Source organism: Amaranthus tricolor, chromosome 14 (genome assembly GCF_026212465.1).
Source record: "Amaranthus tricolor cultivar Red isolate AtriRed21 chromosome 14, ASM2621246v1, whole genome shotgun sequence".
Classification (NCBI taxonomy): Eukaryota; Viridiplantae; Streptophyta; class Magnoliopsida; order Caryophyllales; family Amaranthaceae; genus Amaranthus; species Amaranthus tricolor.
Genome location: NC_080060.1, coordinates 13,345,232 through 13,372,576, shown reverse-complemented (window position 1 = coordinate 13,372,576; position 27,345 = coordinate 13,345,232). Strand labels below are relative to the sequence as shown.

The 27,345-nt window shown below is 32.4% G+C and overlaps 1 protein-coding gene across 1 annotated transcript; it reads left to right on the top strand.

The window, feature by feature from the left end:
- Window positions 1–1,823: 1,823 nt before the first annotated feature.
- LOC130799751 (cationic amino acid transporter 6, chloroplastic-like) lies at window positions 1,824–6,093 on the top strand. Its single transcript, XM_057662969.1, has 5 exons — window positions 1,824–2,256; window positions 2,379–2,601; window positions 3,399–3,732; window positions 4,207–4,435; window positions 5,044–6,093. The coding sequence occupies exons 1-5, from the start codon at window positions 1,866–1,868 to the stop codon at window positions 5,619–5,621; spliced, it is 1,755 nt and encodes a 584-aa protein (XP_057518952.1). The 5' UTR covers window positions 1,824–1,865; the 3' UTR covers window positions 5,622–6,093.
- The last annotated feature ends 21,252 nt before the right edge of the window (window positions 6,094–27,345 follow it).

Below are 27,345 nucleotides of genomic sequence, written 5' to 3'. Positions count from 1 at the left end.
ATTTGAATTCCATATCTATCGGCCCTCATTTAAAATAGAATATTTAGAGTCAGGGATGGAATGATAATACATGTAATAATATGATGGAATAAGATAGAGTATATAAGATATTAAGGGATAGCCAATAAGTTTACGCTTTTAGTTAAATTAGTTTCTTGACATGTAATTTCTGTTGACGATTCCTTTTTTAAGAAGCTAAGCCTTGTACAAGATGTTTAGAAACTGAAAACATGTTTTGTTGATATGTTACAAAAGATGTCCTTATTGAGTCTTCAAATGTACCCTAGAGAAAAAGTTAATTATTTTTCAAATATACAAGGGTATATCCCTAAACACTAAGAACTATAGTCACTAGACTAGTAAAGGGTACATCTGATGGCATTGGAATGCACATTTAAATAATGATTAATTTGATCAATACTTGAGTTTCATGCTAATTCTTATATATATATATATATATATATATATATATATATATATATATATATATATATATTATAATTGTTCTTTTACTAACTGAATAGTCAAGTGACCTTTCGATATTAGTGATTAAGTCTGATTAATGACTTTTGGAATTAAATTAATTTGAGATGGTTGGTACTCTATCTGTTGTTTTTCAAAAGTTTCTTCTTGATTTTCTCTAATTTCCTATGTTTATTTATGTCAGATGTAAGTTTGGATATGTTAAAAGATTTGAAGAAATAAACAAATTACTCCTAATAATTAGTAGTAAAACATTTGTTATTCATTCAGTAAGATTGGTAATTGGTATTCATTCAGCAGTGTAAGCCTGAATTGTAACTGGGATTATTACTATTAAATTATGGTGTAAGAATAATCAACTCATAATCTTTTAATTAAGTCTTATTTATAGGAAATCTTTATTTGCTTTAGCAAAAGCTTTTGATGCTTTCGTGATGAGAAAATTCCTATAGAATTGGTCAAACTCATTGCTCTTTCATTGTGATTCCCTTAGTAAGCTCTCCTTCAAATATACTATACTCTTGTTTCTTTGAAGTTGCATCATCCTTGTGTAAATATAATTTTTTCAAGGACAACATGAAAATAATTTTAAAAGAGAGTTGAAATGGAAAATGATACATAGGGTTTGTTTCTAAATAAGAAAACGAATTTGGAGTAGGATAATCCAAAATAGAAAATAAATGGATATAACAAGTGGTGGATTCCAATAAAACAATTGATGTCAATTGAAGTTGCATCATCATTGTATAAATGGATATTTATCACTGGGAAATGTGAAAATTTGATATTAAAAGAGAGTTAAAATGAAAAGTGGTACGTAGGATTTGTTTCCAAAATATAAAATGAGGAATTGAAAGTGACGAACACTGCAAGTGGCGGATATATCAACAAAAAAATAAATGATGTCAATTTAAATATAAAAAAAATCTACTGGATTTTGATCCCTAGTCACTTATGTGGGAAATTTCTAGTCACTTATGTGGAAAACAATACACTAACCAATTAATGTTTATCGACTTCAGTGATATTACGCTACATCCACAAGTATGAACTTCATACTTCATATTTGCTGCATGCTTTTCTCATAAATAACTTGTTTTAAATTGTTGGGTCCAGAAAAAGCTGTTTGGTTGAAGTTTTTTGAGTTATTTTTAGGAATTGAGGAACCATTTGAAAGTGGACCATTATGTATTTCCAATAAGCCCAGTCACTTCCTTAACTTGTTTCCTTAACCTTTAAAAAAGAACCTTTCTGTCCGTTCTCTTTATTATCTTACATATATATTTATATATATATATACACTACACATTACACATAAGGTGCTGCTTCCTTCAATCTCATAGAAGCCAAATATTAAGTTATATATCTTTATAAAAAATAAAATGGAAAACACATCAAATAATTCTTCAAGCAAACTTTGTTTTTGTGACTATATAAACACCCTTTCTAAAACTCCTTATAAACTTAGGAAGAGATTATTCGCTACATGGACCCCAGACCAAGAAGTGAACCAAGTGAGACTAAGGTCTGGTGCAGACATGAAACGAAAGCTTTCGTTGTTCGATTTAGTTGCTTTCGGTTTAGGAGGAATGCTCGGAGTGGGAGTGTTTGTCACAACTGGTCCTGTGGCTCGCACTAAAGCTGGTCCTGCTGTTTTTATCTCCTACATTATTGCTGCCATATCCGCTCTTCTTTCTTCTATGTGTTATACGGAATTCTCCATTGCGATTCCCGTTGCTGGGGGTGCTTTCAGTTATCTGAGAGTCACCTTTGGTATGATAATATATATTTCTCTTAATTATTCAACTTATCATTTGCTTTGTATGGCCCTAAAGAATGATAAAATGAAGGACCCTTTTTTGAATCTTTTATTTTTCTACCATTGATGTATGTAGGAGAGTTTGTGGGTTACTTAGCTGGTGCTAATATACTGATGGAATACGTGCTGTCGAATGCTGCGGTCGCAAGAAGTTTTACTGAGTATTTAAGTGGCACATTTGGAGCTGAAGATCCCAACTCTTGGAGGGTTCACGTTCATGGCTTTGTTGATGGCTATAACATGTTGGATTTCACTGCTGTTGCTGTTATTCTTCTTTTGACTCTTTGCTTATGTCATAGGTATGTTGTTCTAGCTTATCGGATAGTAATGGTCTATTTGGTTTTTAGTATTAAACGGTTATAATGAAAATGTTTGGCAGTGTAAATTTTTTTAAAATGTACCATGTCATTTCTATATTGATCGAAAATCTAATTATATCAAAATTATTATTTTCAAAAATTTTCAAAACTATACCTAATATCAATTCTGCTGAAATGCTAAATTATTAGAATAGTTTGCGAATAATATGTGATGATTGATGTAGAACAACAACAACCTTTAAAGTAGAGTCATCTTGAAAAATTTGAGGGCCATGTGAAAAATTTTTATTTTGCGACTTATTTACAGTAAATATATTTATTTTATTTATAAACTTAACATATTTTTTTTATTAACTTTTTCATATACGGGAGAAAGTGGGGCCCTGTGCGGTCGATCACCTCGCACGTCCTCAAAGATCCCTTTGCTCTAAACTGATTTTCATGCCAAAATTAAACTAATTTTCCATCACTATATATTCCATTGCAATCAACTAATACCGACAATCAAACGTGTTGTCAGTGCTTACAAAACTTTACCACTCTGATTACATTTCTCTTTTTTGTATATGTTATATAGTAAAGGAAAATGACTAACTAAATGATCATGCATTTCTTATGTACATATACTCTATCAACGTTTTAATTATTACTAATAAGGATAAAGTTGTATACATTCGACCCTTAAAATACTAATTTAAGTAAGAGTACAATATTAGGATATCATAATTAATATCAAGGGTTTTCTAACTATGATAAGTTGATTGGCATGTTTGCAGTACGAAGGAGAGCTCGATTTTGAACCTTACTATGACAATATTTCATGTAATCTTCTTCGGGTTTATAATAATTGCTGGTTTTTTGATCGGGAATCCGAAAAACTTGGTAAGCTCTCCAGGAGGGTTAGCTCCTTTTGGTGTTAAAGGTGTGGTGGATGGAGCAGCCATAGTATATTTCAGCTATATTGGCTATGATTCTGTTTCAACGCTTGCAGAAGAAATTCAAAACCCTTCCAAGAACTTGCCTACAGGCATTGTTGGGTCTGTTCTTCTCGTTTCAGCCGTCTATTGTCTTATGAGTGTGGCTTTGTGCGTCATGGTTCCATATGACCAGGTATATCCTTTCAACTTTTCTATCGAAACCAACTCGAAACTTAATCTTTAACTAATGGGTTAAGCCCGTTTGGTAATCGGTACTAAACGATGGAAATTGAAATGATTTATAGTGTAAATTTTCATGATATGTATAATGTCATTTCCATGGTAATAAAAGTTTGATCATAAAAAAGTTTTTTCTTCTTCACAATTTTCAATTACCACTAATACTATATGTTCAAATGATAATGCATTAAAATGAATTTTGTAAAAAAAAATGAGATTGTTGAATGAGTACAACCATGACCAATAAACTTGTCAAGAGATATTCTAACAAAATTAAACTAACTTTCCACTACATTTTCCACCATTTAGTACCGATTATCAAACGGGTTGTAAAATGTTGATGATGGGGTGCTATACGGTTTTATGATAAAGGTTTTCTAATAACAGAAAATATGTGATTTTCATAGTTATGTATATGAGTTTTCAGATTTCAGAGAAGGCTTCATTTGCTATGGCATTCCAAAAGTTGGGATGGAAATGGGCAAGCCATCTTGTTGGCGTAGGTGCAAGTTTAGGAATTGTGGCATCGCTTTTGGTGGCCATGCTCGGACAGGCTAGATACCTTTGCGTTATGGCACGGGCGAGACTCGTGCCAGTGTGGTTAGCTAAGGTTCATCCTTCAACTGGCACACCCTTGAATGCTACTTTAGTCTTGGGTGAGTATATTTTTAAAGCAATTCTTGTGGCTTTTATTTTGGTTTTGAGTTTTATGCCATTTATTCAACAATCATAAAACCGCTATATTTTAATATCATATCAATAAATCTCATCTTGGCTTTCCTTTAGGCAAGGTTTGAAAGTCAGATGTATACATTCTTATTATGAAATTATATATAGGTTAATAGTAAACATCATCTATAACTTTAAATGAATAAGAATTGCAGTACATGATTTTAGATCACAACCAAATGTAATCCGAAATTAAAAAGTTAAAAATCTTTTAACTTCATTGAGAAATACCAAAACCAATTGTCATTTTGTAAATTTTAGAGAAACTTTATTGTTCACAACTCAAGTAATTCATTATGCATTTAATTGAGTTTAGATCATTTTAAATAATTTTTGTTTTGATTCATCTAGTTGAGTTTATATTATTAGAATTAAGACCTTAACATTTTTTTTTGTAATTTCAAGTCATTCATCCATTTGTTCACTTGCATTTGACATCGTTTTAGAAAAATTATGTTTTAGAGTGCACCACATGGAACGTACAAAATCATTTGACACATAAAATCTAACATTTACTGTCAACGTTTTGGTATAGGAATATGCACTGCATCAATTGCCCTCTTCACTGATCTTGACATAGTGCTGGAGATAATATCGATCGGAACACTCCTGGTGTTCTACCTAGTAGCAAATGCTCTTATCTATCGCCGTTATGTTGTATTGAGCAGCAAACCACCATTACATGTCCTCCTTTTCCTCCTTTTCCTTACAACTCTTTCTATAGGCTTCTCTTTATCATGGAAATTCGATCAACGACTGTTGGATTTGCCATTATTTGGCGGGTCCTTGATCACTATCACCGCGATCTTCCATTACATGGTGCCTTTGACTAGGTCGGGGCTCGAGTGGTCGGTACCCCTAATGCCATGGCCGGCTGCCCTATCAATTTTTCTTAATGTCTTCCTTATGACAACTTTAAAGATTTTGTCCTTTAAAAGGTTTGGTATTTGGACTGTTTTGCTAGTTTTGTTTTACGTTTTATATGGTGTTCATTCAACATATCGCGCTGAGGAAATGGAAACGGAAACAGAAATGGGAAATGAGTCGGTGGAAGAGAATAGATTGAGCACAAACAACCATAATCCTGAAACAAAGATAGATAATCTCATATAAATTTGATGAGGAATTTAAATGACTTGGTAATATGTCATGATCAGTCTAAATTTTTGGATTCTCTATTTTTTCTTTTTGTTTTTGAGTTCGTGTTAATTGTGTGTAATTTTAGTAGACATACACTCATTTATACTAACTAGATTTGCTTCTTCTCTCAAAAAACAAAAAATTTAAAATTATTGGTTGATTTTGGGCCGACTAAATTTGCTTTTGATCAGTGGTTAGAAATGCAATGGAGAAAGACCTATAGAGAATAGAAGCTTTAAAATATAGAAAAGAAAAATCTATGTTATTGTGTATAAAATTTATTTTCTTTACAATTGACGCAATTTCAATTTAATACATATTCATATGATTTAAATAATTTACATATTTTATAATATGAAGCACCTATAAGAAGTTTGATATTGGTGCTTCATTTAATTCATCTTTACCATGTGTAATTGTAAATGCCAATTCATTTAATTCCTTGTACTTGTAATTTTTACATACGACATTATGTCGATACCTAAATTGTCCGATATTTATTTACTCAACATTTCAATTATAGTTGCAACGCTTTACTAATATTTTAGCCAATAATTACACATTATATTCTTATATTCATTTGCTTTACCCAATTAATTGTCACTGAACAACTTGTACCAACTCATTAAAATTACTTGACAACAACTTATGATATAATTGTTATTAGGCTTATAAATAAAAACCTACATAGAAAAAGAATTAACTGCAAAGAAATTCGATAAAGTTCTATTTTCAAACCAGTTGGTAATAAAAGAAGTAGTCATTGAAACTTATATGTTAGTCAACTTCTCTCTAATTTTTCGATGTGAAATCGCATTTGTGTGAGTTATTTTTCCAACATAATAAAGCTCCACAATATATTTTTTTCTTTGGATTTTCCACATTTATAATTCTTTGCATCGTATTTTGCATTTATTTATTATTATGATTTACAATCTATCCGTCAATAAACAATAGCCTCTACTTCAATCAATAGATATGTGTTATGATTATGAATAACTTATGTTCACCAAATAATCAAATCATGGTTAAGGTAATTAATCACTTTTAATTAGCGTGGGTTAGAAGAGGACATATCAATCACATGTTTGTAATTTGTTTTGTATGGATGTCATTAGTACAAGATTTTATGGGTGTAAATCTTTGACATGTGAAGACTAAATGTGCAAAAATCAGTCCTAAGTGCGAGTGTAAGAGACCTTGGAGACCGTGGGAATACATGGAAAGGGAAAGGTAAGAAACAGAAGCAAGCTGCACCTGCTGACTCTTGGCTCGACCATATCACTCGTCCGAGCAGCAGGTCGAGTAATGATCACTGCTTCCTTTCGGATCTGCTGCATGCTGTGTTACAAAACTATATTGCTGCCCCACTTATTATATTACTCCCATTATAAATACACCACTATACACTTAGTTATTTTATATACCAAAAGTCTCACATTATACTTCCTAATTAATTAGTTCCTCTCTTCCCACACTTACACTCCATTGTAATTTTTTTAAGTTTATTTTCATTCTTTAAACACATTAATATGAATCCTAGGCTAGATGGTGGATGTGGCCCAATATTAGTAAACCACCTTAAATACTTGTCTTAATTATTTACTTTATTATTGTCATTCATCAGTAACTTGCTTATTTGTTTTCTAAATTTTAACACACCATAAACATCCACTTAAACTTCATACTTTAATCCTTGAGTGAGGTTATAGCCTCTCCTTTCAATATGTCTCACAGCTTTTAGCATAAAGACTTTACTAATTCTAGCCGTTCTTTATGACAATATGACCTAGGCCTTCGGTAGAGACTAGAGACCTTATGTCCATCGAAATAGCTAGTGATTTGCCTCTTGAAACGTATCTCTCGAACATTATGGCCTTATCATAATAGCAATATAATGCAAGATCATTATTTAGCACATGTGTTAATGTGTTATTGTAAAGGTACTAAAAGCACTAGGTCAAGAATTTTGTTTAGGAAGACGAAGGAGTCACATACACGCCACTGCAAGAATAACATGGTACAAATTGGCTTTAAGAAAACTTTGTCTCATAAGTTAGTAGCTTTACAAACTCTTTTGTCGTAAAGAAATTGTCACACTTTTCTTTTTAATATGTGTCTTTTACTTTATTATAATTTTCTTTTATGCTATATTTGGAAACAAGTGTTTCATTTAAAATGTAGATTTCAATTAAGATAAATCACAAAGAAACAATTTGAAAATGATAAGGTTGGGAAAATTATTCTCAAATTCTCAATTTTACTAACTTTTTATACAATAGTAGAATTCGCTCAAATCCAAAAATGAATTTAATTGATTTGTCAAACATTAAATAAGAGTCAATTCTAGATTTTCAAGTAAAATCATTGTTCTTAAAATTATCATTAAGAAAATGACTCTACTACTTTCTTTTATTTTCATCCATAAATTTCAACTCTTTTTTATATCATTCACGTAATTTAAATAACCTGATTATTTCTTAATTTTTGTATTATATATATATATATATATATATATATATATATATATATATATATATATATATATATATATATATATATATATATATATATATATATATATATATATATATATATATATATATATATATATATATATATATATATATATATATATATATATCACTATTCACATTTTGGAAATGAAGTGTTTTTGCTTAGTCATCTTCCACTTCATCTTTGGTGTTACACACAAGTGGTAGATTGCATGTAGGTTAATTTTTTAAATTGTGTTTTTGCATGTGTTAGTTGTTTGGCTTTGTCATATTCATTTGGGGTTATACATGTCGTGGATTGCATGTGTTTTTGCACGTAGTTTTTGCATGTAGGTTGCTTATATATCATCAAGCATAGCCAAAATCTAAATTTTAAGATTCCAATTATTGTTAGTTATATTAAATACAATCATTCATTCTCTTCTTTAAGGAATCCATAGCTGACGTTTTCTTGGTTTCTTGCTTTAGCAATACACAAGGTTTATGCAATGAGATATATGTATTTATAATGGATACAACTCACTGGTTTTCATTTGTTTCGGATTAGATGTTTAATTGTAATCTTCAGTTCACTAGTATGCTCTAAAACTTGATCACGGTTTGCATTGTGCTTTTGTTTGATCATGTTTTAATTGTGATTTTGTTTGTATTAATTTCATGTGTTTTTTTAAAGTGAAAATGTGGTTATGTTTTGGTTTTGTTTGGTTGAGTTGATAGTGTTATAGTAGCTAACTTTTGGTAATCATGTCTTCTTTGTTCTTTTTTGCTTGTGTTACTGATCTTTTGTGTTTGTATTTATTGTGCTTTTCATTTGTGTTGTCTTATTCCCTGATTATGTCAATGATCATGCTTTGATCCTTTTCGTTACATTTATTGCATGCGTTTTTTGGGGATTGATTTGGTCTTGTTTTGGTTTTGTTGGGCTTAGTTGGCTGTGTTATGGTAGCTAAATCTTAGTAATAGTGTTCTTTTATTTTTTTTTTTGTTATTTTTGGCTTGTGTGACTAATCTTTGTTGGTTGCATTTATTGTACTTTGCATTGTTGTCGTTGTTATTTTTTGATCATGTGAACGATCATGGTTTGATCAGAAATGTAAGAAATCCTTAATGTGTATTAAACAGTGTCATATTAACTAAATTTGAGTAACCATGTTTTTCTTGCACTAAGTGATATTTATTTGTTCTTTTGTTATTTTCTGTATTTTGATTGTGCCACTAATCTTTTGGGTCTACATCAATTATGCTTTTCATTCTTATTGTTATTGTTTCGTGATCATGTCAATGATCATTCGTTGATTAAAGATGTACGAACGACTTGATGTGTAGCGAAAAGTGGATTTCTCATTTGCTGTTATTTTGTCTTTGTCTTTGTTTACAGTGTTATAAAACGGTTACTTTGTTACCATTGACTATGAGGCCTATGTTATTATTTCAATAGTTAAGACTTTGTTTTTTTTATTGTGAGTTACATGCTATTATTTAAGCACTGAAAGTTTTTTGGGTGAGTTAGAATATAATTTAAAGGAGAACTTATGCTTTTGACTGATAGGTCATGGCTGACTGTGAGAAAATAATTGCAACTTCTTACAAAAGACTCCTAAATCATGTTAGTAGGCTTTTGGGTTTACTTGATCCACTTTACGGGACGCTTAATGGTAATACAGTTGTTGCTTGTGTTATTATTGTAGTGGACGAAGGAGGAATTACATATTTTAAAGTTGGTAGAGAATCTATGAACCTAATTGCCTCTGAGGAATCAGCCGCTGTACATTGTTTCCATGCTATAGTTGCGGATTTTGGCCTCTGTGTTGCGCATATTAACAAGGGCACGATTGACTTATGTGAAACATGCTCACTCTTTTACTTACGGACTCAAGGGAGGTGTAGAAAAACTAGGAGTTTTGGGTCCACAAGTATGCGGTTATGCGAGGGGGATGTTGTAGGCATTTCAGCTGAATCAAGGGATGAGTGTGTTACCCCTACAGACATTGAGTCTCTGATTCCCTGCACTGGTGCAATTCCTCCTCCCCCAAACAAACGTAGATTGCATTGGCTTCCTGTGGTATCACTGCACAGTATTGAACTTATTAAGCTTCCTCCTGATTTTGCTACTTGGTTTAGAAAGAGAGAGGGAGGATGATGATTTAGTCCATTTTTCTTTAGTTTGTATGCGCTCGATTGATATCTTCGGACCATCATTTTGTTATCTTGTAGGAATTATTTTTTGTATTAGGTGTTGTTAATTGTATAAGGACAATACTCTTTTGTAATTATTGTTGACCTATTATAGCTTGTATTGTTATACTTATTTTTATCGGCTTAATAAAATTTGGTTGTTTTGGGATTACAATTCGTAGTTTGCTTGTGCATTGGCTTAAATGTTGTACAGCTTCCATACTTTATGTTGCTTGGTTCTTGGTAGTTTGTTGTAGAGCATTCCATGGAGAGTAGTACGATGTGCAGTAGTTCTACCTCTTTGCCGTTTAGTTTGTCATGGGATTTACTTTGTTTGCCCAAATAGGTGCTAGGTTTATTGTGATATCTTAGTTTGTTGAGCTTGTTGGGTAGTAACTGTACTTTTTTAAAGTACTAAGCTTATAATTTGTATTCATGGTCCGCAGCTATCACTGGCCTTGGATTAACAGGTTTTATGTAATATACTATTTGTGTTTTCTAGTTCATAATTTGAGGGTAAGTTTGATGCTAACAAAGTGCTCATTTACAACCTCGGAAAAGCACTTAGGTAAGTCTTTGAGAGGCACATATTAATTGTGTACAGCTAGTATATGCTCAGTACATTGTCTGTGATTGCTACTTCCATTATTTAGTTGCAAATACTGTTCATAGACTGTGTTTGATTTGTTACTTCCAACTGTTGTTGTGGTTAATTTTGGGTATGAATGGCTGTTGATAGGGCATATGTATAGCATTTGGAGACTGTGTTACCTAGCGCTTGTGATTGCATTGCTATAGTATCGAGCAAATACTTCTGCGTATTGTGGATGCACTTTGTTCTGTGTGTTTGTGGTTATTTGATGCATTGTTTTATTTGTTCAATTGTGGTTCTTCACTGTCGTGCACGTCTGCATTTCAATTTCTGATTATATTGATCTATGATCGGAATTAAAGTATAGTGATTGTGCATTAGCTATTGAAGTCGGTGTTTTGTTGAGAGCTGAAGATAGATTCTTAAAAGACTATGATGATGAATCCATATCGCAACATGTGATTATCACCGCCAAAAAAACAACAAACATTAAAAGCTTCTTCAAGCAAACGTGAATACAAGAGTAAACTCATAGTGCACAATTCTTCTCTTCCACCTGAAGAATTGGCTGAAGGCTGCACTCCTTCACTTATTTAGCCTACGGATGACACTATTGGGGCCTACTGCATTTCTTCACAGCCTTCTACTTCTACACACTCTTAAAGAAAAGCAAGCAAAAAGGTTTTTCTTCCACTCGACTTTGAATTCCTTCTTAAACAGTGTTAGCGAGTATTCATTTTTAATTAGCACATGTGTTTCTTCGTTGATAGGGAGGTTTTCTAGCAAAGACCAACCTATTGTTGGAAATCCATTCGATGAGGAGTTATTCATGTGTAAGTTTCACTTTTTCATTTAATCTTGATTTATATGTTGTTTTGTTAGAATATGTTGTAGCCACATCTATAAGCACATCATGTCTTAAATTTATGTTCATTACACTGTGAAAGTTGAGGAACAAAAAAAATTGAGAATTATCTGTTAGTGAATTGCAGCTAATGGTTGTCCGCCCTCTTCCATTAAGCTTGCTGATGCTACACTTTGTACATATTGGAATGCTAAGCACTTTGCGTATAAATCTAAGTTCATTTGTTGTGGTGAAGGCAAAGTTAAAATTGCTATAAATGAGAATCGACCTCCGCAGCTTAATTATCTTTTCACAGATGGAACTGAAATTGAAATGCATTTTAGGAAGTATGGTCGTCTATACAACAATATGTTCGTATTCAGTTCACTTGGAGGTTCAATTGATGCTCGTACCCACAAAAGCATTTATGTCTTTAACTTACATGGCCAACTTTATCACTATGTTTCAAGCTTATTGCCTGATGGTCTTGCTAAACCCAAGTTTTTACAACTTTATTTCTTTGATGGTCAACATGAAAAAGAGAACCGATGTGACATCTTCCCTGAAATAAATCCGTCTATTGTGGGTTTGCTTATGGAGATCATGCAACGCAGCCCGTATGCACACTTTTTCTGATCGCTATGTCATTTAGATGTGAAGGAGAATACCAAAGTTTTGCTCAGTAAGAATCCAATGTTAGATCTATGCGTGTACAATTTGCCAACATAAGATGAAGTGGCTGCAATGTGGATAGATGATGTCCCATCAAATGAGACAAGGAGTCCTTATATCGTTGTGTGGGGTCAATCATCTATGTCACACCGTATATATCATTACTATGGCTGCTATGATCCATTGCAGTATCCATTGTTGTTTCCGTTTAGGATTGTGGATGGCATCAAGGCTTAAAGAAAGTTCTCGATGGTCATCGAAGCGCGTGTCTAAATGATCGTAACCCTATTACTCCATATACAGCTCAGAGTGCGGAGGAATTTTTGTTAGATGAAGCAAGTGGTATGTGTCTTTAAGCTATTATTTTTAAACAGATCAATACATATAAATATTCGTGCTATATGATGTTATTAAGCCTTCTTTTTCTACTACTACAGTTGCTGAGGATGGATTTAAGGATCAAAAGCACATAGTCTCTTATCAAGAATACTATGCGTACAGACTTCAGATACATGTTACTAATTACCTTTTAAGAGCTAACCGTCTATTCCAACAATTTATTGTGGATATGTACGTAAAGATAGAAAACTACCCGTTTAGATTTTGTGCAGCACAATCAGTCTCAACTTCGAGCATAGTTCTTTCAAGGGATTATGGACACGATGATTAGTGGTGAGTGTAGTGCAGCGAATGTAATTCGGCCCATAATTCTACCACCTTCGTTCATTGGCGGTCCAAGAGATATGAAAAAGCGTTACTTGAATGCAATGGCGCTTGTTCAACGATATGGGAAGCCCGATATTTTTCTAACCATGACGTGCAACACTAATTGGGTTTAGATACAATAAGAACCAGCAGAAGGCGAACATGCCCAAGATAGGCCAGATTTAGCGTCAAGAATCTTCTGGGCTAAATTGTTTGCTTTGAAAAAAATAATCCGAGAGCGAATGTTGTTTGGTGAGATTGCAACTATAATACATGTGATTGAATTCCAGAAACGTAGTCTACCGCATGCTCATTTCTTAATTATTTTAAAGCATGGGTCAAAGATTAGGCAACCAAAACATTTTGATAAGTTTGTTTGTTCAGAGATTCCACCACCGTCTGAGCCATATCTTCGTGGCGTTGTTCTACGTCATATGATGCATGGCCTTTGTAGTTTGTTTAACCCAGAGAATCCTTATATGGTGAAGTACTGTGGTAAACGCGTATGTAGAAACCGAAATCCTAGGGAATTCACCTCATTCACAAAGTAGTCCAAATATGGTTATCCGCTGTACAAGAGGCGTGATATCGATGAGCCGGTTTGCATTCGAGGAACTGATTTAGATAATCGGTGGGTTATTTCGTATAATCCATATCTCCTTGCTTCTTTTGACTTCCATATGACTGTGGAGATATGCTCAACCATCAAGGCTATTAAATACCTTTATAGTATTTTTACAAAGGGCATGATATGATAGCGGAAAATGTTATTCCTAATAGTGAAGTTGATGCTATTAATGAGATTGAGCGCTTTCAGTCTGGTAGCTGGGTTTCTCCTCCGGAGGCTGTTTGGAGAATTCTTACTTTTGATCTATATGATATGCAACCCGCTGTTATGTCTTTATAGGTGCATTTACCGAACAAGCAAAGTGTTTGCTTTAGAGATAATGAAAAGTTCAAGCATGTCATATATAGTGAATCAAGGGCAAAAACGTCTTTAACTTAGTTCTTTGCATACAATGCATCACATCCGTTGAAGCCAAAGTATTGTTTTCCTGAGTTTAGTGAACACCATGTTTGGAATTCAAAAAGTAAGACTTGGACTAAAAGGAAGTGTAACAGGATTATTGGTAGGCTTACATTTATTGCGCCTTCGAAAGGTAAAAGGTACTACTTAAGATTGTTATAGGCGCATGTTGTTGGTCCATGTTCAACAATTTATGAAGCCGCACTAAAACGGGGGTTGATTGAGCCTGTTGATTTATTAACAAAGTGTTTAGATGAAGCTTCCGAAGTGCAAATGCCACATGCTTTGCGAAGGATTATTACTACATTCCTTAATTTTTCTTGAGCCAGCCGATCCGATGCAGCTATGGAGTCGTTATTTCAACCATCTTTCTGAGGACTTTGCGTAAAAACATCCCAATGAACTGCAAAAGATTTTGGGGCTTACTATACGATCTGTTGAAGTGTTCTTAGAAAACATGGGCAGATCTCTTACAGATTAAGGCTTACAACATCTCCATACGCATCCAGATGTCTCAATACGTAGAACGCGCGATTTACAGGATGCTTTAGATGCTCCAATGCCTCTGCCATGTATGGCAGCAAGAAAAATGTTGACCGTTGAACTAAAGGCAGCGTATAAGCGCATCATTTCTTATGTTAAACAAAAACAACCTGGGCTTTTTTTTATTGATGGGCCAGGTGGAACTGGAAAAACTTTCTTGTACAATGTCATATATGCAAAAGTGCAGTTGTTTAAGCAAATTGTCTTACCAACTACGACTTCTGGTATTGTGGCGTCTAATATGCCCACTGGTCGAACTACGCATTCTAGGTTCAAGATGATTTCCTGGAAAGGATTTATCCTCAAATATCAAATGCATGTGTGAAGCCGGAACATTTTGCAGAAAGGGCTGTACTGACACCAAGGAATGAAGATGTTGATCTGATTAATTCAAAGCTCATTGAACGCTTTTGCGGAGATGCTTATTGTATAAAAGTTTTGACACAGTGATTGATGACCATTGTAACATATATCCGACAGAATATTTAAACATACTTTGCCTAGGAGGAATGAACCCACATGAATTGGTGTTAAAGCTAAATACTCCTGTTATTTTATTGCGAAACCTTGATCTATAAAGTGGCTTATGTAATGGAACAAGACTGATCTGTAGGAAATTCATGCCAAACCTTATTCAATATGAAATTTCTATTGAGTTTTCAAAGGGTGAGTTTATTTTATTACCTCGAATTACGCTTAAGGCACCAGATGTAGTAGGCTATCCATTCCAACTCCATAGAATGCAATTTCCAATTAAATTGTGTTTTGCCATGATAGTCAAGAAATCACAAGGTCAAACACTATAGCAAGTTGGGGTGTATATTCGCCAACCGGGTTTTTCCCATGGCCAACTTTACGTTGCACTTTCAAGAGCAAGGGAATCAAGCAATATTTGGGTGCTCGATGAAAATTCTCAACAAGACTACATCAAACTACCCTCCACTACAAATGTTGTTTCCTATGACTTATTAGGAAAAGCTAGAATTTTATAACAAACTAATGAGAAGGTAGTTTCATATTCATATTATTTATTGAAGAGTAGTTTCATCATTGTAGCAGTTCTATGGAAAGCAAAACAAATGATAGCTGCCCTACTTTCAACACTCAATATGCTACAGGCTCAGGATATATGTCATAACTATTATGCATTCTTTCCTTACTGAGATGACACATAGTTGCAATGTTACACTAACATCTATTACGCTGCACTTCTAAGCACTTATGACGTGCCGTCCTCCTCAAGCCTTGGCAAGTTTGTTGCTTTCGTTCTATTGTCGTTGAATCTTCTACGCTACTGCTTAAAGGTTTCTGCATCTTTTCTTTAGCTGTGGCAATTCTTTTACTGTGTTGTATGCTTAATGTGTTTGTGCGATGCATGTGCATTTGTGGATTCTGCTGCATCCTTTTTAGCTACCATTCATTTACATGTATGGATGTGCATCTATACTTCATTAACAAAAAAAACCTACTTAAAAGTTCGACAATCAAAAAAATGTATATAGATTACCATATCTTCATGTGCTGATGCCCGTGATGCTTAAAGATGAATAAGAAGCACTGATGTTAAACAAAATCAAGGATTGCGGTTTGTTTGCATCATGGTCTACAACTGCTTATAAGTCTCCTCTAATATGCTCGGTTTTTACTGCATGCCTATAAAATAGGTGCTATGTCATATCAATCACATTCTAGGGCAATATAAAACTGATGATCAATATATTTTCCCTTAAACAGGTTTAGATTAGTGACATATATTTATTGCAAACAGTTCAATTACAACAAACACTTATATTGTAGCTTTTTGAAATAATGTTAGAGTTTAGTTGGTGTATTTGGTATTTTGAACTCTGTATGAAATCCTTTAGTTAATCCACTTTCCATACTTTTGCAATTTAATCAATGTTCGAAATCACTGGTTCTTATACAAAATATCTTTATGCAGCTTTTTCCATGCATCAATGTGCAACTTTTAAACAAGTAAGGCTTTTTTCTTGTCATGATTATTAAATATCAGTTCTTTAATCAATTACTTTCCTTGGAAGACAAGAACATTTAGTGCTGCTTTGCTGGTTCTTTTAGCATAAAAGTATGTCAAACAATTAGCATCCATTGAACGAGCCATTTATCACTCACAGGAAACACACTTGTATTTTAGCAAAAAGGTATGCTGGTTCTTGACATGCATAGATGTTTATACAAGTTCAATAAACCATGTTCCCTTCTTTATGTAATGATTACTCCACGTTTCTTTGCAATTCTCAATTCTACCTATTCGTAAACCCTTCTGTTTTGAAAGGTCATTTAATTAAAGCCATTTATCGCTCACAGGAAACACACTTGTATTTTATAAGAGATAAGGATACCATTTCAAGCGAGCTACAAGGAAGACATTATAAGGTTAGTTAATAGTAGTTCTCTGCTCCATTAGTAAGTGTTATTTCTCCTTTATAGTTTACATCTCTAACATGCAATCTATACCATTTGTGACACTGATTAAGAGCAAAGATATTAACATGCAATTTATACCATCAGTTAAACAACTATATTGCAAAAAGCTAAAGATCAATATGGTTTAACAATAATGATTTTTATGCCTCATTGAATATTTTTTAAATATTCTTTTTTTTCTAGCAATCCTGATTCCATTGCTTATTTAAAAAGCTTGGACCCTTGATTATGTTGCTCTTCTGCCTTTCGTGTAAACTATTAAAGTTATCATGGCTTCTTTGTTCTTTTTCTTATTTTTTTTCTTGTGTTACTGATCTTTTAGATTTGCATTTTATGGGGTTTCATCTATTCTTGTTCTATTTTTGTTGGGCTGAGTTGGTTGTGTCATGGTAGCTAAATCTCTATAATAGTGTTCTTTTTGTTATTTTTTTGCTTGTGTCACTGATCTTTGTTGATTGCATTTATTGAGGTAAGAAAGTATATTCGAAAACATACTTGTGCACATTCCAATGTAAATCACTTACATTTACTTTAAATGTTTGGTGTACTGTACTGTTTGCTCAATAGTTGTAGACATTCCATCTTTGATATAGTCTCTAATTGCGCGGATGCACACATTTTAGTTGCTAACCATACAGTATAACAAATTCTAATTCTATAATAAGAATACATGATCTCCAATCCAACAATCTGTGATGTAGCTGAAAAATACCAGTCAAAGGCTGGTGAGTTTCAAATGATGTTCAATAACTAAACCATCGTGCAACCCACTGGTTCTTCTTCCTGTTCCACTAGACTAGCGTACCATATATTATCAGCAATTCCTCGTGCTGTGACTGCTTATGACAGATATGGTCTAGATACATAGTTTTTCCTTACATATAAATAAATTTAAAACACCTATACATTAAGTTTTACTCCCTTATTAAAATATGTTCGCTGGCATGCTGTTTGCGCTGTTAATGTTACAGAATAGATGACACTTTTGTATTTTTCAGATGTACTCGGCATTGTCTTGTTTGTTAATGATGTACGCACAGTAAATGGAGCTTTTGGCCAGCAAAACAATGTGTTTGAGATTCTTATTACAGATCACATGTATTTCTATAAACCAAAAGTGGTTTTTCATTTCATGGGTTAATACTAATAACATACATTGTGTTTTCATGTTTATTCAAAACAAAAACAGTTCTCATCAACCCTTAACGGTCTCTGCATGGAATGATATGGGCGATTTCTTTAAAGAAAAACCATTATCATATCCTATTATTGGGTTTACTTCTCTAAAAGTTACTTCACACAAAGGTTAAGCATCACTCAACTGTGGTTATATTCTATGCTTATCTTGTATAACAATGTGTATTTACTCTTTTTGTTGCCATGACCACCTTTCTTTTAACCATAATAAGCTTTGGCTTATCAACAACAATGTCCTCCACCTTCATAGTGACACCAACTGGGGAAAAGGCAGAACACCTCAGCCATTGGTTAGTTTTACATTTAGTTTGTTTATTCATTTTTAAAATATTGCATGCTACTTTGGATTCACTTAATGTACACTATTATTAAAACCACTATTGTTGTTAGGCTCAAATAATTCCTTTACTTAAATTACAATGCTTTATCTTAACAAGACTTTCTTTTTATATAGGGCCTCAACACATAGAAGCTTACTTAATGAATGAAAGACACAGATCCAGCAAACCCGAAAAAAACCACAACAGCGCCGCTACATAGCAATTGATTATATTAAGAACAAAAAGGTACGCCTCATAATTTCCATTGCTTATCATAGCTACCTTAACTTTTAAAATCAGTTTTTTTTACCACAATTAGAGTACTTACGTCGTCAATACAGGTGCATTGTTTTACTTGTGAAATAAATAAACTCTAAGAAGATACAATGCTTTTACACTGTGCAGGCTCAGAACACAATCCAAGATGAGCGGTATTGTATCAAAGCATTCATCTCAAGTTGCAAATATAACGACATTCGCAAATTTTTAGGATGGAATCATGCAACAAGAAAACAGACACCGACAAGTATAAAGTCTTTAGCTATCAATGGTGTCACAAGAAAGACGCTGTTTCTGTACCTAGGTATCATAATATTTGGAAATTCATTATGTTTATTGTTTACCTTTTTTCCTTTCTGCATAAATAAACTTTCCTTAGATAAACAACTGTGCTAATTATTTACTGTTTACCTTTGCTGTGTATTGTTTGCGTTCCTGTTGATTGCCTAACATGGAATTGGAATTGATGTTCATGTTTCCTGCATCTTACTTTTGCTTTTATCACATTGCAGGTTAGCTCTAACATTCTATGTTGTGGATAACACAGGTTATATTAATCTTACAGCCTTCAATAATGATGTTGTAAAGCTATTTGGAAAAAGCATTGATGATTTATATGCTCCCACAACCTATGTAAGAATTCTAAATCTACATTTTTAAAATGCATATTTGTAAACATAAGTATTAATATATATATACATGTTCACATAATCAGGACGAGATTACTGCAAATGAAGAGATAGCAAACTCATTAAAAGATAAGGCAATCTACATTGAAATAAGACCCATAACTGTGCTATCAAAAAATGGCGTCTTAAAGTGGGTGTTGAAATCGATTGCATTTGAACCTGCTGCATCACAAGAATTTCAAGCACAACCTAAGCAAATCGAATACAGAATTTCATCAGAGAATGTGGAGCCAAAAGAAAAATATGTTCTTGATTCTTCACCACCTTCGAAGGAAGCTAGTACACAGATGTTTTTGACTCCTGCCTCGACTGTTGATCAGGCTATCTCCCAGACACCCTGTACTGATCCATCTTTGATTGCTTCACCATCTTCAATAAGTGCACCAACACCAAGTGCAGAAGAACACGATCTTCATGTGCGTCGCCGGTTAGACTTTGAACAGCTCGAGTGTGATTCAGCTCTAGATGACAACATCAACTGAAATTCTGTTTTGATTGTTTTTTGACTAGTTGTATTGTCCACAGCTTTTGAACACTCTTCCTACTATGCATTAAAACTCCTTTGAACTTAGTTCATAACTACTGAAATGAAGTATTCTACTTTATTAACCTACTTTATGGATTTCACAAACAATAGGTTCTATCTGAATTTTCTTTAAATAGGAATTTCTTAAGTTCTGTTATGTCTAACTTCTTAAATAGGCTTTTCTTTTTTATTCTTAGTGCTTCTATCAATTATTATTCCTTACATACCCTTCTTAGTTCATTGCTCATCCTTACTCTCTAATTATGATTTTAAGATATTCAAGGCATTACAATCGTCTCACTCGTGATTATTAGAGTACTATAAATAAGAGTTAACTTAATCTTGAAATGCTAAATGAAGCAATGTAAATTAGTTCCTTTAGCTTTAACTTATTTACTCCAGCCTCCGCCCTACAGCTCATTAATCATTAATATTACAGTGAAAATAAAATATTATAATTAATCTAAATAAAATCACCTTTAAACCAGATCTTATCTTATTCTTCCAGAATGAAAGACATAAAAACTTTGGAACTCTAATCAATCCCAGTCTTAAGTTAAATAAAATGTATCTCTAAATAGTGTTTGAATTGTTTAAAATTAAGCTACATAAAATCACCTTTACATCAGATCTTATCTTATTATTTAAAAAGAAAAAACGATAAAACTTTAGAACTTTGATCAATCACACTTTTAATTAAAATAAAGTGTATTTTGAAATAGTGTTGAATTGTTGTTTTTATTTTGAGCATATTTTCACTTTAATTAATATTACAGTATTGTATTACGACTATAACTTTATATAAGAAATCTAATTAAATTTATGAACGCTTCTAATTTAACACAATTAAATATATTACTAAATTACTATTAATTATAAATAGTTATTAAAACATTTTTTTCCTTTACATCAATAAAATTTCAAAGTTCTAATATCCCTCCTATAATCTCTAGATACATTAGGTAAATAAAATTAAAGTTAATCCTATTCTATATAATTTATTTAAAACATTCCAACAGTGCATTTACATATTTTGATTTAATAAACCAATTACAATGTATTTAGGCATTATTGAGAAAATTAACCACTTTAATGTACAAACTGTTCAGATTACAATCTATAAACTGATCATAACAAGCAATTAGAAACATACAATGTTCTTGAAACTATTTAAATTACAATCTATACACTGATCATAACAAGTAATTAGAAACATGTAAGTGAACAGTACACTGTATTTGCACAAATAAACCTAATGATTATGATAACCGGATTCTAGCACGTCGTCAATACTAAAAGCCTTGGCTATGCAAACAATATTTATAATCACCTTGATACTACTACAACGAGTGTAATGGTAAGTCGGGGGTCGAACCACAAGGACAAGGGATGCTAGACTAAAGACTTGGTGTGGGAAGGTTATATGGAAGGTTGGTTGGTGGGTGAGCTTAACTAATAACAAGAATAAAAAGCGAAACTCAACAATGAAAGGCAAGCGGGGATTAGGCTATGTCCACCCTAGGATGGTCTAATGGAGATAAAGATAAGCTAGGTCAAGGGAGTTCGAACGATAATCAATCAAGACACTCTAGATATCGAGAGGAAGTTGGTGACCTTATAACGCACACGAACGACCTATAATCGCCCTATGTCTCTCTAAGAGTGGCAGGACAAGATACGAATCGAATATCTATCAACAACCATCATCAACCTCAACCCTAATCCTAAACATTGAAGACAAGACCAAACCTAGGGTTTTCTCTAGCCTAACTCCCCTAAAGAAACTATTCTAGCATACTAGAGGCAAAAGCAATAAACAAGGAAAGCATTAAAAGAATGGAAGAACATGAAAGCATTAAATCTAAACTAAGAAAGCATTAAAGGGAAGCAATAAAGGAAAGCAATAAAGACATCAAAGCATTAAAGAAATAAACTTACATAAATAAAGTGACATGAATGTAGAGAAAGCATTAATGAAGAACATTAAATCTAATCTAGGGTTTAAAACTAAGAAAAGAAATAAATGCTTGATGTTCTAAATTGAGGCATAAGAGCTCTCATAATAGGCATGGGGTTTATTCAGATACAAGGGGGTATTTATAAGTTAAGGAACAAAAAGGGTAAAAAGCCCTAAAAGCCCTCGGAGTTTGGGAAGAAAAGAAATCGCACAGTCTGGGGCTTGAATTCGGTCGAATGGGACTAGGACCGAATGGCACCTCATTCGACCGAATGGAGGTGCATTCGGTCTCTCTAGGCGTTTTGAGCTCGTTTCCTTGGAGTTTTGAAGCCATTTGCCTGAAGCTATCTTCCATTCGCCCGAAGCAGCTATCCATTCGCCCGAATCCAGTTCCATTCGACCGAATGGTGTTTGGATTCGGTCGAATCCTTGTTCTCCTTGGCCCATTTTCGTCTTTTGAAGCTTTGGATGCCTTTCGGACTTTGCGGGGACCTTGAGGAAGACTTGGAATGCTTGGGAAAGCTTCGGTGCGCATGTCTAATCTTTGATCAAAGCATCTAAGTCTCGTACGCAACGTAAAATACCTTGAAATCTCCGAAAATACTTGAAATTACCTCAAAACACCATGGAGACAAGAATAAGGTAAAATCATGTGTAAAGTGTGTAAAACGCATTTAAAACGCGAGACTCGACACTACAATAAGGAGATAAATGTGCTTTACAAACGAGCACATCAGATTACTCTGGATTTTTAGGCTGCTTTTTAAGCAAACCCTTACCTCTTAAGTATATCATAAACTGTACCTTCTTATTCCTTCTATTTCTTTCAGTCTTATCATTTTCACCCTCCATATTTCTTCATCTTTCCTGCCTTCTTCTCTGTCTCTTTTCTCAATTCTCCAAACACTGACACTAAAATCGCAATGTGGAATGAAGGACCATTTTATGATTCCGATGATGGCGAGGGTGTTTATAGCGATGAGTAGCTTCTTTATGGCATTCGACTACTTTTCTGTCAATATATACATAGTGAATCACTGACAAAAATCCTTGTTTCACGTGACGCTAATAATCTTAACCGACTTTATTATCGCTGCCCAGTTTGCACCAAGCGCTACTGGGTTAAGAAAGAGGAGATAACAGGTTTAATGTGTCCCTTCTCAACTATGATCAAGATGCAGATGTTATATCATGCGAGAGCTCAAATGGTATCATGCATGACTCTAATTCTTTCAGCTAAGCATTCCTACTATTTTTGAAACCAATCCATGCTTTTTTTTTTGTGGAGGTCTGGGGAAAAATGATCAGGATTAGTTTCAAAAAGGCAGAAACTTTTTGGGTAAAAAGTAGGGATTTTGATGTTGGTTTTTAATGTATGACTTTTGCAAGTATAGTATAACATTATCAGTAAATAGTTAACTGATTATATATATTTAACTTATGTAATATTATGATTACTTGCTAAATGCATTTTCTGAATATTTTCCACATCAATCTACAAAGTTTTAAGTGTTTTTTAAACAAAAAGGGTTAAAGATTTTCCACTTTATCACATTCCATCTGCATGAACTGATTGCCTTTAGTTTCAATTTAGAGAATATTACTTTAGTGACTATTACTTTATCACAGTATAACTCATTGTGTGCTGATTCTGTTATAAATGATCTAGACAATGCTTGGTTGTTGAATTTGCATTCACTTTGTGGTGCTTCAACATCTTTTTAGGCCCCTTTTACCTCCTGTGTTGCTCATGTTTTGTTAGCCAACAACACCTCTCATAGAAGTACTACTATCTTTTTCTGTTGCATGCCTGCTCTAATATTTGTCTCCTATGTTACTCATGTTTTGTTAGACAACAATGCTTCTTCTATTACTATCTTTCTCTATTGCATGCCTACTAAAAGACTTGTGTTTTAAGTAAATTATTTACTTGTATTAAAATACAGCAGCAAATTGCACATGCAAAAAAGTTTATTGTGGACCTGCTTATTGATAGGCAACTGTTTAATACTCAATCATGTTGTGTACTCCTTCTGTCCCTTTAATGTGTCATTGTGCACCCTTTCCTGTTTTGGCAATCACCCTATTATCCTTTCTTAAAATCTGACAAAGAAAAATAATTATGATATCCATGTAGCCACTCATTTCTATCATCCATTTGTTTATTTTTATTCTTCACTGTAGTTTCAACCCAAAATGATATGGCCGCACTCTCATACAAACAAACAGAGTAAGACTTTATATTATACAGCTATATACTGCAGCTATTTTTAATAAAGACTAATGGAAAGGTAGTTTCATATTCACATTATGTATATAATTGATTAAATTTAGTTCCTTTAGGAAATTATAGAACATCAATGATGACCTGTAATAAGTGAATACCTTCTACCTTACTCTCATAATCCTTTTACCTTTCTTAAATAATTTGACTATGTTTATCTATTCATGTATATTTTTATATGTAACATAAACAACAAGTTACGAGGTTTAAGTAACTTCATTTAAACTTTGTCTAAATTCAATAAAAAGAGTCTAAGGCATCAACATTGTTCACATTTTAGAAATTGATAATGTTTTTGGTGACTTAGCATGCCTCTTGCTCGAATTGTTCCACATGTAACTTCAAGCTATCGAAAATGGTCCATGTAAACTTTCTTTTCATGCTCCCTCTCATTTTCTGTCTCTTTTGTTTACTCTCTACTACATTCCTCATCTCATTTTCTATTTCATTTTAGTTCTTCTAAGCTGAATACAACATTTAATTTTCAGCTGAATATAAAACTTTAATTCTTGTAAGCTGAATAGTAAATATAAGATTTTGGTTTAGGGTTTGGGTTTAATTAATTTGCATTTCATTTTCAGGTTTGATTCACATTTTGTTTTGATAAACTAAAATGAAAAGTGTTAATAGAAAAAACTTGGTTTTAAAAAATAAGAAATTAAAACGGATATTGAAAATGAGTGATGCAGCAGAAGTTGTTTACACAATCTTGAATCAGAAAACTCTTATATGATCAGTATATGGACATATCTTGATGCAAACCTTCTCAATTTTACACACTGATCAGACTTCACACTTCTCACTCTCAGATATGGCTTCAATCACCAATCCTTTGTGGAGTCTTTTTGTGGTTTTGAATGTTTCACTCACAACAAAACTCTTAGAGCAAAATTAAGCCACCTAACTCCCTTTGTAAACACAACTGACAATGTTAAAGAAAAAACTTCACTTACAATTCAAAAAACATGAATGACTTTACAAGGGGACAACCTATGTATATATAGCCCTCAACTGAACATAACACGTGCCTTTTGAGGCTACATTTACAAGAAAACTTGCATAACTAACTAACTAACTAATGCTGACACAGCCTAAGTTCTAATATAAACTGAAAATAGGAAGCAACATATGACGAAGTGTTTAGGATTTCTTGACTACTGACTTGTTGTGTTTGGCTACAGCCCATGATGTAAGTTTGAATTTTAATGGGCCATGAATCTTCAATATGTCCAACATTAATTGAATTTTGAGTGTTGATGGGCCATGAATCTTGAATGTGTCCATCATTACTTGATTTTAAAATTATATTCCACTTGATGATGATGACAAAACTTGTAATAGTTTTATGTGGTTCAATATATTGAGAAAAAATAACAACATTATAATCTTAATATAATATCAAAATATAAAATGAAAGAAATTAAGGTCACATCATTATTGTTGACAAAATTATACTTTAAGTTTTTTTCCTAACTTATTCCTAGATGACAAATGCTAATAAAAAATCTGCATGATATACAATAGATGTTTGCATAAATCCACTAACTTCATTATCAAAGATTTTATTAGTTTCAAGTACAAATTAAATTATTTTGATATGCAACGTTAAATGATTTAAATTTAAAAGAATTTTGTTAAAACTCGTTTTTGAACATAAACTCAAACTTAAAAAACTTTTAACATAAGTACTTAGTACTTTTATTCACTTATTACTATATTAAATAAAGAAAAATCATTTACAACCTCGGCTTTAACTTAACGTTGCTAACATCAGATACATAGTAAATACCTTCGCTTCAAATTGATTTTTTAAGGAAAATAGGATATATTGGGGGAGCACGTGCATAGCACGCGCCCCACCAACTAGTATATATATATATATATATATATATATATATAATATATATATATATATATATATATATATATATATATATATATATATATGTATATATATATATATATATATGTATATATATATATATATGTATATGTATATATATATATATATATATATATATATATATATATATATATATATATATATATATATATATATACATATATATATATATATATATATATATATATATACATATATATATATATATACATATATATATATATATATATATATATACATATATACATATATATATATATATATATATATATATATATATATATATATATATATATATATATAAGCATAAATTTACACATTACAAGAATACATTACAAGAATAATTAACCTAGGGTACTAGTTAGAAATGCTCCCACTTAGTGATGGGATAGTTACAATTACTATCATTAACCAACCAAATAAACCAAATACTAAAACATATGCTAGATACTCTTAGGTGACACCAAATTTCACCCCACTTTTTGTTTTAATATGTCATATTAAATTTAAAAATTAAATTTGTTTTAATCTATCATATTTAATTTATGTTTTCATCTCATCTACTTATTTTTTCGTACTACTTTTTTTCATAGTATTCCCATCAAATGTCTGTGAAAAAATTAGTGAAATAGTGAGAGAGTAATTAATAAATTGTTGTTGAGGACCAAAATTACATCAAATAGTTACAATTAATTAATTATAGGGTCCTTTATGACTTTATTATTATATTAAAAGACAAATCAACAAAATAGTTCAAACATAAATGGCATGATTACATACTTGAAACATTCATAATACAATGAATATGTATGGGAAATTAGTACATTGATTGATACTAAAAATTATACAAGTTGTAAAACAATATATTCAAAAATGATGGCACAGTTTTTTAACAAAATATATAAACTCATTGAAATTTCTAAATTAAAAACTAGGCAAATTAATTAAGGTGGAGCTTTTAGTTGAAAGATTACATTGGCTAACCAAAGCCAATTGTATTGCAAAATGTATACTAGCAAG

What these genes read in the sequence shown, in the direction of transcription:
- LOC130799751 (XM_057662969.1), top strand. Translation starts at nt 1,866, where the DNA reads ATGGAAAACACATCAAATAATTCTTCAAGCAAACTTTGTTTTTGTGAC. An exon ending in TTATCTGAGAGTCACCTTTG is followed by an intron (nt 2,257 to 2,378) that starts GTATGATAATAT and finishes TGATGTATGTAG; the next exon opens with GAGAGTTTGTGGGTTACTTA. An exon ending in TCATGGTTCCATATGACCAG is followed by an intron (nt 3,733 to 4,206) that starts GTATATCCTTTC and finishes ATGAGTTTTCAG; the next exon opens with ATTTCAGAGAAGGCTTCATT.